Raw genomic sequence first — 10,601 nt, 5'->3', positions numbered from 1 at the left:
TGGTTGTGAGCCACCATGTGGTTGCTGGGATTTGAACTCAGGACCTTCGGAAGAGCAGTCGGGTGCTCTTACCCGCTGAGCCATCTCACCAGCCCGCTCCCTTTGTTTCTAAGATTGTTCAACCGGTTCTAACTTCTGCGGGGAACTAGACACTGAGCTGCCTTCCTGAGATGAGGTGGCAAGAGTGCAAGCAGAGTATCAGACACCCCTGACCCCCTCCTCCCAGAGGCCACCGAAGCCGGGCCCTGGTCTTTCCAACCTGTGAGAGGTACTTGTATAGCTGGGGGTCTCGCTCGAGTCCCAGGGAGGCGAGGCGCTCCGCTCCCCCACCCGCCAGCAGCTGGTAGAAGATGTGGAAGTTCCGCTCGCCGTGGTTTTGATAGACGACTCTGGACTTTTCGATCAAGTAACTGATGATGTGGCCACCTACAGGAACACCCTTCAAAACAGAACAAGAAGCAGGTGGCCGGGCCAGCCCCCGCCCACTGCAGGCCCCGCCCACTGCAGGCCCCGCCCACTGCAGGCCCCGCCCACTGCAGGCCCCGCCCACAGCAGTGGATTTGATTCCCTCTTCCCCCCCCCCCCTGCCCCCATGGTTCCGGGGATCGAACCTTGGCCATCGGGCTTGTGTAGCAAATGCTTGTACATACCAAATCATCCTGCCAAACCCACGCTATTTAATTTTTGTATGTGGCGTGAGGTCAAGGTCTTCTAACCTCATTATTAACACTCCGAGTCAATAAAAGCATCACTCGTTGGAAAGGGAACCCTGTCCTTACTGAATCTCAGTAGTGATTTTTTTTAAAAAAAATATTTATTTTATGTATACGAGTACACTGTCACTGTCTTCTGACACAGATGTGTGGCACACACTCACATACATAAACACACATTTTTAAAAGTTAGATATTTTAATCACATTTATATAGCTGCGTATGTGTTGGGAGGGGTAAGACATATGTTTCTCAGTTGGGTGTGGAGGTCAGAGGACCACTCACGTGCAGGAGGAAGTTCCCCCCTTCTCACATATGGGTGATGGGGGATTGAACTCAGGCCATCAGGCAGAGTGACAAGGGACTTTACCCACTGAGCAATCTCCCCAGCCCCTCAACCCCATAGTTATCTAAAGGCCTCAGTAAGTTAACACAGTTCTACCCCATGATGGTCAAGAATTACAGCTGACAATGCAGGGTGTGGTCTCGGAGACGTGGATGGTTAGGACCCCACACACTTGGCTGCTCCAGTTCACGGTGAGCCCGTTAGAAAATGACCAGTGCTCTGACATAGGCTCCTGTGCAGTAAAGCTGTTGTTACATAATCCAGAGTTCTGTGGCACAGAATCCAGCACTCATGAGGCTGAGGCAGGAGAATAGCCAAGAATTTGAAGGCACCCTGGACTTTGTATTGAGTTCCAGGGTCTGGGCTACAGTGTATATAACTACATTGTATCTATAATTACATTGTATATTATATGTTACATTGCTGGCTTTCCTCAGCCAGCATCATACATTGGGGAAACCTATTTGCTGTAGACAAAGCTGTCCACCTTAAAAAATATATCTAGTGTGTGTGTGGAGGAGGAGGGAGGCACGCACGCTCATGCCACAGAACTTGTGTGGAGGTGAGAGGACAACTTTCAGGAGTGGGTTCTCTCCTACCACGTGGGTCTCAGTGATCAAACTTAGATCCTCAGGCTTTGCTGCAGATCCCTTAACTCCCTGTAGCTGGCTCAAATCCATGGCTATCCTGCCTCAGCCTCCTGAGTGTTGGTAGTGTATGCCACAGAGCCGGGCTGTGTTCTTGATAACATGGCCATAGCTTTACTACACAGGAGCCTAGGTTAGAGCAATGGTCATTTTTCTAACGAGTTCTAATGGGTTTGGGTTCCTAGCCATCCACGTCTCCACCCACACCCAGCGTTCTCAGATGTCATTCTTGACCATCAAGAGGCAGAACTACGGTAACTGGCTCAGAGGCAAAGCGCTCTACAGTGTAAGAGCCTGGGCTGGGATTCTCAGCACACATCTGTAATTCCCGAGCTCTTTCAATGGGACGGGAAGTAAAGATTCCCAAGGAGCTCTCAGGCGGGGTACCCTGACACGCACAGTTCTGAAAGGAGACCATGTCTCAAAAAAGGTGGAAGATGGGGACACCAGAAACTGTTCTGTGACCTCCATGTGGGTGTCACGCTACATGCTCATGAATGTAGCCATATGCACACACGCATGCTTGAGCGTGCACACACACACACACATACACACAAACACACAACTTAACAAGTTATCCTGACCTGCATTTTCTCACTGTTTGGGTCAATAACACCGTTCTCCTGAGGGTTGCCTTGACGGGGGTCCCCAGAGCGTGCACGGGGGTTTCAGCATACCTGGAAGTCAAACTGTATGTCCATGTACTTCCCAAATCTGCTGGAGTTGTCATTACGGAGGGTCTTGGCATTTCCAAAAGCCTGTGAATGCAAATGCCACACAGATTCACTTTGACTCACTATGCTTGGTGAGTCCCTGTCCCCACCCCCAAATGACATGCTCATGGGGGACAGGAGGAGGAACTAGGGAGGGAAGCCAGACTTTGTCTTCTAAAAAAATATAGTCATTAAGTTCAGAAGATATAATCCTAATGCCATATTTGGGCACAGGAAAAGCAGGGGCGAGACCCCTCTAGAACCTCGGAAGGAAGGTTATTATTACAAATGATCCAGGAGGGTATGTGACCCTCGGTGCCCTGTGACTTACAGCCTGTCACCCCACCTTCTCCTCACACCCAAGGGCCAGTTGCAACCCGCCACCCACTTCCCCCTTAGCCTGGGCATCTCTTACAGATGGGGCAGCCACACAGGACATGGTGACTTGTTCTGAATCAGCCAGCAAATTGATACATTGTCACAGTAGAAGTGACAACCCAGACGATTCTGATTCCAGGGAAGTACAAGTCACCTGTTCTTCACAGTTTACTAATCCCACGTCGTTTTGCCATTCATCCCACTAGATCCCCAAGAGCTCCCAAGAGTCCGGTACTCTGAACAGACACATTCCTCAGCTGGGAGCTTGGGCTCTGTGTCCAAGGGCTTTGCTGAAGCCTACTGGATTATATCTTGCCTCTGGGGTCATATCCCTCGCTGTGACAAGGCCCGTGAAGCCCCTGTCCTTGGTAGTCACATGCCGAGTTTTCCGGCTATACCTGGGCAGGAGACTGCTTTTCCTTGGGGGGGGCAACTGGATCATGAGAACACTGGCCTAATATATTAGTGGACTCCTCAGTCAGTGGAGGTATGGGGGGGGGGGGGGAGGGCTTCCTGGAGGCCACTCACCTCTAGGACTGGAATGGAGAGCAGCAGCCTGTCGCGGGCTATTTGGAGCGACTCCGTCATCGGACAGGTCACCGCGAAGTACTGGAGGATCTTCTTGGAGGCCTCCGTCTTCCCAGCTCCGCTCTCTCCAGAAATGAGGATGAAGTGGTTGTTGAGCTCTGAGCACATCATGCGGTAGGCGTTGTCGGCGATGGCATAGCTGGGGAAGAAGGAGCAGACAGAAGCACGCTGGTTCTCTATGCTGCTCGCTCGCCCTGCTTCTAATACCTACTGGGCAAAGAGACAGCATCTCCTGCCTCCGGGAAGCCACGGCTAGACTGTGGCACCCCAGAAAGCGCCTCTGGGATTGCCTGAATCACCTGGTACCAAGAATATTAGCTGACCGACTACAACAAGTTATTGTTTAGCAAAGGATGTGTTTTCCAAATCTACCCATGTGGTGGTTGGTGGAACTTGACAGACTGGAGAATCACCCGGGAGATGGGGCTGCCTGTGGAGACTGAGGTGAGAAGAAGGTTGGCCAATCACAGGCCCTATTCCCTGCCTGGGATCTCAGGACCGCGTGACTGGAGACAGAGCAGAGCAGCAGGGAACCTTCAACGCTCTCTGCCTCCTGGTGGTGGGTGCAGTGTGACCAGCTGCTTCCTTCACTCTGCACCATGGTGGACGCTGCCCCTCAGCGGTCAGCCAGGATGGATTCTTTCTCCCCTAAGCTGCTTTTGTATCTGAGCACGACAAGAGAAAGTAACTATGACAGCCTAATTGATTTGCTCCTAGTGATTGGATCTTAAGGCTTTATGCATCTCAAACACAACCTACTACCGAGCTGCAATACAACCCTGCCAAACTAATTCATTAATTAATTTTTTTTTTTTGGTTTTTCGAGACAGGGTTTCTCTGTGTAACCCTGGCTGTCCTGGAACTCACTCTGTAGACCAGGCTGGCCTCGAACTCAGAAATCTGCCTGCTTCTGCCTCCCAAATGCTGGGATTAAAGGCGTGTACCACCACACCCGGCCAAATTTATTTTTTAAATACATTTACATTTCTTCTGAGAATAAGCCAGATGCTAAATTACATCCTTGTGGGACATTCTATTCAGTGTACACAGACACAGCATCTTGTCCGAGTATTCAATGGCTCCGTGAATGTGGTAAAATACTGGTTTCTCTTTTTCTGAACACTTGGGGTGCAGGGGAAACAAATCCTCCCCTGTTGCATGAGGTGAGGCTACCAGAAACATTTTATTCTCAGGCTCATCATCCAAACACAACGCTCTCCTGAGAGCTGATGAGCTCAGGGTTCAGTGGTGGAACAATTCCCAGTGCTGATGAGAAAAAAAAAAAGAAATCTGTAGATGCTTTAAGAGGAATGGCTTTGCCTCCAAGACAGATGAGGGCACAACAGAGCCACAAGTCCACAGCCAAGTGAATCACAAGACTCAGCAAAAGCACAGTGTGCAGAAAGACAGATGGGGGCACAACAGAGCCACAAGTTTCAGCAAAAGCTCCAGGCTCAGCAAAAGCAGTGTGCAGCAGATTAGGCAATGCTCAGGGGTCCTTAGCCGCAGTGACACACTGTCACTGTCACCAGTAGGTGGCGCCACAGCAGCTGCCTCCCAGAGGAGATTGCTATCTAGCCACACTGATTTCTGAGGTTCCACAAAGAGCCCTCCTCTTGTCCACTTAGACTGAGATGCAAAAGAGACCCGCTAATGTTTTCTGCTGCTTTGGCAAGCAAGAGTGCAGAACCTAAGGCAATCTATAATGGAGGTGGGTGGATGGGTGGGTGGGCAGGCAGATGAATGGATGGATGGATGGGAAGGTGGATGGATGGGTGGGCAGGCAGATGAATGGATGGATGGATGGGAAGGTGGGTGGGTGGGCAGGCGGATGAATGGATGGATGGATGGATGGATGGATGGATGGGAAGGTAGGTGGGTGGGTGGGCAGGCGGATGGATGGATGGATGGATGGATGGATGGATGGATGGATGGATGGGAAGGTAGGTGGGNTGGGTGGGTGGATGGATGGGTGGGTAGGTGGGTGGGCAGGTGGATGAATGAATGGATGGATGGATGGATGGTAAGGTGGGTGGGTAGATGAATGGTTGAGTGGGTGGTTAGGTGGGTAGGTGGATGGATGGATTGATGGACGGTTGGTTGAGTGGGTGGGTGGATGGATGGAAGGGTGGGTGGGCAGACTGGAGGGTATGAAGGAGGATGGAAGAAGGATGAAATTCAGAATGAGAAAAATGAAAATTGGACCTGACCCTGGAGAAGCTACTTACACATGCGGTGGTAGTTCAAAGAAGTTGACTCCTTGGTAAAGTTCCATCTGGCTAGCAGTGTAGATCCCCAGCTCCTGGTACGGATTCACAGACACAAGCAGCGTCCCGATGTATGTCTGAAGGAAGGGACAACGTCTTATGTGAGGAAGTGAGGGTACAAGGAATGTCCCACACTCTGACCCCAGGCCCTGACTTCCGGTTGGGGATGCGCACTCTGCTGAGAGGGAGCTTGCGTGCAGGGGGTGGGGGCTGGGGGTGGGAGCAGACAGGCAGCTCAGGCACAAGGCTGCACCAGAGAGCCATTCAGAGGTGTGCAGAGGGCTACAATCAGGAAGGCTGCATTAGTTTTCCGGCTTCCAGAAGCTTCCTTTGAGGAGTGGGCATCTGCGCAGAAGCTTGAAGGCTAAAGAGCTAGCCACGCCCAGGAAGTGAGCTTCAGGATAAAGGGTCCAGAGGGAAGGCTGACAGCCCTCAGCCAGTGCAGTCAGAGGCTGAGGGCATGAGGAACCGGGAGAAGGGAAAGAGGCAGAGAAGACTCTAGCTGGCCACATGGCCTCAGCCTGCAGGAGAAGACATTCTGTTCGGAATACAATGGGCAAGGGGGATGTGCTTTCTCTGATGAAAGGAAGACGAGCCTGTTGCTATCTCATGAATGAATGTCCCTAGGTGGAGTACAGAGTCCCAGTTAATGCTCCACAGTCCTCTCCGCGAGCACTGGCTGAACGCGAGGGCAAGCTTGCTTACCCGCGCTCTAGAACCCCACACAAGCCCACCCCAATACTTCTGCAGGCTTCAGCTGTTCATCTCCCATCTACCCGCTGACAAAGCAGTGACTGCAACCCTTGGGAAGCAATCATAAACAGAGCGTCTAATATCTTACTGCCAAACCAAAATATGCGGGTCCCTCCCTTTGAAAACACACGAGGTGTTTCCAAAATTTGCTGCTTCACCCCACAGAGGGGCAGAAGTCTCTATCATGCGTGCTCAAATTGGACCTACCAAAATCTCTAATCACTAGGACAAAAATCAGCTGGAGGCCCAGAACAGAGAGAGGTGTTTTGATTAGAAAACATAAAAAAAAAAAAAAAAAAAAAAAAAAAAAAACTTGAGGCAGGCGGATTACTGAGTTCGAGGCCAGCCTGGTCTACAGAGTGAGTTCCAGGACAGCCAGGACTACACAGAGAAACCCTGTCTCGAAAAAACAAAAAAACAAACAAACAAAAAAAACCCTCAAAAACTCCATTCCTTTAATCAACCCAATCAAAGACCTTGAGGTCCAAAAGTGTCCCTGAAGCTTCCACATTGAAACTGGCTACTTTGGGTCTTAACCCTGATGACGCTGTTATTCTGTGTCATTTACACTTTGTTTCCATTTTTACAATTAAGGGTAATAATTCTGAAAGTCAGTGGATGGACCATATAATTAAAGAAAAAAATTTTGGGGGGTGGGGTGGGGGGGTGGGGGCCAGGCAGTGGTGGCGCACACCTTTAATCCCAGTACTTGGGAGGCAGAGGCAGGTGGATTTCTGAGTTCGAGGCCAGCCTGGTCTACAGAGTGAGTTCCAGGACAGCCAGGGCTACACAGGGAAACCCTGTCTTGAAAACCAAAAAAAAAAAAAAAAAAAGAATTTTTTTCTAATAACCTTGGATTCAACACATTGAATTACAATGTATATTATAAATAGTATATATTATATCTAAGTATGTACAATAATATGTTATTTTATTATGATGATTATGTATTAATATAATATATAAATATTATATATATTTCTCATTATAAGATAAATATTTTTGTTTCTGCTAGAGAACCTAAATTCCTGTGAATACCAGGCAGGACAAAAGCAATCTTCTAGTAAAAAGCTGTTTTCTTGGTCCTTGAAGACTTGGCGGTATAGAGATGATCTCTTACATTCCCTGTCTGGCATCTATCCCCCTTGTTCCAAAAGATTCCTTTAAAGAATCCCCCTGTCCCAGCTTTCACTCAAAGATGCTGGGACTGTGAGTCTCCTCCAGACTTGGCTTTAAACCTGGTCCTGACTGTGGGGATTGGCTGAGAGGCAGCGATCTGGACCACCTAGGGACAGCTCCTGGAAGATGCTGCTTTCTTCCTGTCACGAAGCTAAGCTGAGGCTCAGGCTGTCATCCTGCCACTCAGCAAAACGCAGTTACACCAGGAGGAATCAGCCTCAGAAGAAGGCAGAGCAGCAGCGGCTGCGGAAACCCTGGGCTGTTCCTGTATGCTCAAGCTATGAAAATGAGGACGCATCCTCCCCTCTCCACTGTGGCTCATGTCCTTTCTGGATGGGCGGAGAGCGCCCCCTACAAGCCACTTGTGGCTATGCCAGTGGCGAGGTCCTGCCAGGTGGTCCAGGCTGTGCACAGAGGGGGACAGACAGCGACAGTAAAGGCAACTGGGTGACGGCTACTGTACATAGATGAGGTTCTCTCGGAAACGCTTGCGAAGATTCTCCAGGAAGGCGGACTCGCTGGTGTAGGCGTCCAGTAGCACAAAGTCCTGCACTCCGACCTTGTCCCTGGCGGTGAGCGCCCCTTCCATGTGCAGGCGGATGTGTTTCCGCCTCACTTCTTCCTTCTGTGGGGAACAGAGCAGTCCTCAGGAGGTCACATTACCAGAAATGTCCTTGATAGTTCATTTATCCAGAAACATCTATTGTGGATCTGGCACCCGCCAGGAAACAGAGATGCTAAACCCCGAGAATAAGCTGAGGTGAGACCGGTGCCGAGATATTCCACGCACATACCTCTGCTGGTGTTTTTACTATGCTTGTCCCATGCTTAGGAATGTTTAGATTCACAAATACTCACCGTTGTGTCAAGACTAACCATGCAGCATTCATTAAGATAACACCCTGTCTGGGCGTATAGCCAATGTGTGTGCACTGTGTACACACATGTATATAAATATGTGTGGATAACAAGCCATGGAGTCCAGGCCTGCAGTGGGATACCATGTATCAGTCTATAATGCTTCTATAGTAACAAAACTGAATGATGGTGCATTTCTCAGATCATAGCTACCATTCAATACCACATGACATATATATGTGTATATATGAGTGTATATGTATTTATACATGTATATATGTGTGTTGTGTATGTATATATGTACTTCTATGTATATGTGTGTGGTATGTGTATTGTGTATATACAGATATTGTGTATATATATTTATATGCATATATATGTGTTTGTGTGTATATTGTGTATATATATGTGTATATGTATCTATATGTGTATAAGTGTTGTGTATGTATATTGTATGTATATATCTATGTGTGTATGTTGTGTGTATCTGTGTGTACCTATTTATATGTGTGTATATTGTATATGTATGTGATATGTATTTACATGTGTATGTGTGTACATACTGTGCATGTAGTATGCATGCATGTAGCATGTGCATATTGTATGTGTATATTGTATGTGTATATTGCATGTGTGTATATTGCATGTGTGTATATTGATTGCGTATTATGTGTGCATGTTGCATGTGTGTGTGTTTTGCATGTGTGCATATTGCATGTGTGAGTATATTCCACGTGGAAGTATATTGCATGTGTGTATATATTGCATGTGTGTATATTGCATGTGTGTGTAGACAGCAACAGCAGCTGACAGAAACCCAGCACCTACTGTGTGAGACACTTCCTAAACGATCTTGGTGTCTCATCCATAGTAAATTCTAACCCTGTTCTGCTGAGGTCGATGAGGAAACAGGGAAGTTATAAACCATGGGCAAGATCTGCTAAAAGGCAGAATCAGAGCATGAGAGCAGCCTGGGAACTGAGGAGATGTTTCAGTCACTAAGATGCTCGCCATGCAACTATGAGTGTGAACTCCAGAAGCCATGCAGAGAAGCTAGCATGACAGTGCATAAACAGTCTCACACTTGGGAGGTGGAGGTCAGCAGCTTCCAGGTGGCCAGACACTGGATCTGTGGGTTATAGGCCATGAGAAATTGTTTCATAAAGATTGCAAACGGACAACTCTGGGTGGTTGGCTCCTGAAAGAACACAGAGGTTGTTTTCTGGCGTCTGCATGCACGTAGCCATATGTGCCCACACACATACATACATACATACATGTAATAAAAAACTAAAGTTAAAGCATTCTGACCTAGAACTTGTATTTCCGACTCTGATGCAAGTTAACTGTCTAAATTCACCTTGGAATTCCCAAATGAGAGTCAGCTCAGTTTCTCAGTCTGTTTGCTGAGGTAAGTCACTGACCCAAATGAACCTGGGGGAGGGGAGGGTCGATGTGGCTTACAAGTTACAGTCCCTCACTGGGGAGGGCGCGGCAGGGACAAGAGGGAAGAGTTGAAGTGGAAACCCTGGAGGGGTGCTGCTTACTGGCTTGCTTGGGTCCTAACGCAGCCCAGACCCACCTGCACAGTGATGGCATTGGTGTGCTGGACCCTCCCATACAAGTTAACAATAATAATAATAATAATAATAATAATAATAATAATAATAATAAAAAGGCAAACAAACAAACAAACAAAAAACCCCCTACAGATCGGCTCTCTCGGCAGCCCGGTAGAGGTTACCCCCTCCACTGTTTTCCTTCTCTTAGAGGTCCAGCTGACAGCCAAGATCAGCCAGCACCACCAGAAGGTGTTCTTGCCACAGTGGATTCCTCATGGAGGACAAACTTGCACTTCAGACCCCAGACCCAGAGCATTACACAGTGGGAAGCCATCGCAGCATCAACCCTGCAGGGCCCGGGCTCAGACAGGGATTATGTCACAGTCAGATGACATCTTATTCGTGCAACTCCTCCGTACAGCCAGAAACTAAAGAAAGTCCAGAGTTTAACAAGGAACAAGGAAGCCGGGCAGTGGTGGCGCACACCTTTAATCCCAGCACTTGGGAGGCAGAGGCAGAGGCAGAGGCAGGCGGATTTCTGAGTTTGAGGCCAGCCTGGTCTACAGAGTGAGTTCCAGGACAGCCAGGGCTACACAG

At 48.7% G+C, this 10,601-nt stretch overlaps 1 protein-coding gene across 1 annotated transcript in view; it reads right to left on the bottom strand.

Moving 5' to 3' along the window:
• Positions 1 to 10,601, bottom strand: part of Myo1h (myosin IH) — a 74,427-nt gene that overhangs the window by 39,520 nt on the left and 24,306 nt on the right. Inside the window, exons 2-6 of the mRNA XM_021187255.2 lie at positions 8,048 to 8,209; positions 5,614 to 5,729; positions 3,326 to 3,524; positions 2,384 to 2,464; positions 260 to 439 (exon numbers count right to left, since the gene is read on the bottom strand). Coding sequence (XP_021042914.2) covers positions 260 to 439; positions 2,384 to 2,464; positions 3,326 to 3,524; positions 5,614 to 5,729; positions 8,048 to 8,209 — 738 coding nt within the window. The remainder of the gene's footprint in view (positions 1 to 259; positions 440 to 2,383; positions 2,465 to 3,325; positions 3,525 to 5,613; positions 5,730 to 8,047; positions 8,210 to 10,601) is intronic.

This window comes from Mus pahari, chromosome 23 (assembly GCF_900095145.1).
Source record: "Mus pahari chromosome 23, PAHARI_EIJ_v1.1, whole genome shotgun sequence".
NCBI lineage: Eukaryota > Metazoa > Chordata > Mammalia > Rodentia > Muridae > Mus > Mus pahari.
This window is presented reverse-complemented; position numbering and strand designations above follow the sequence as displayed.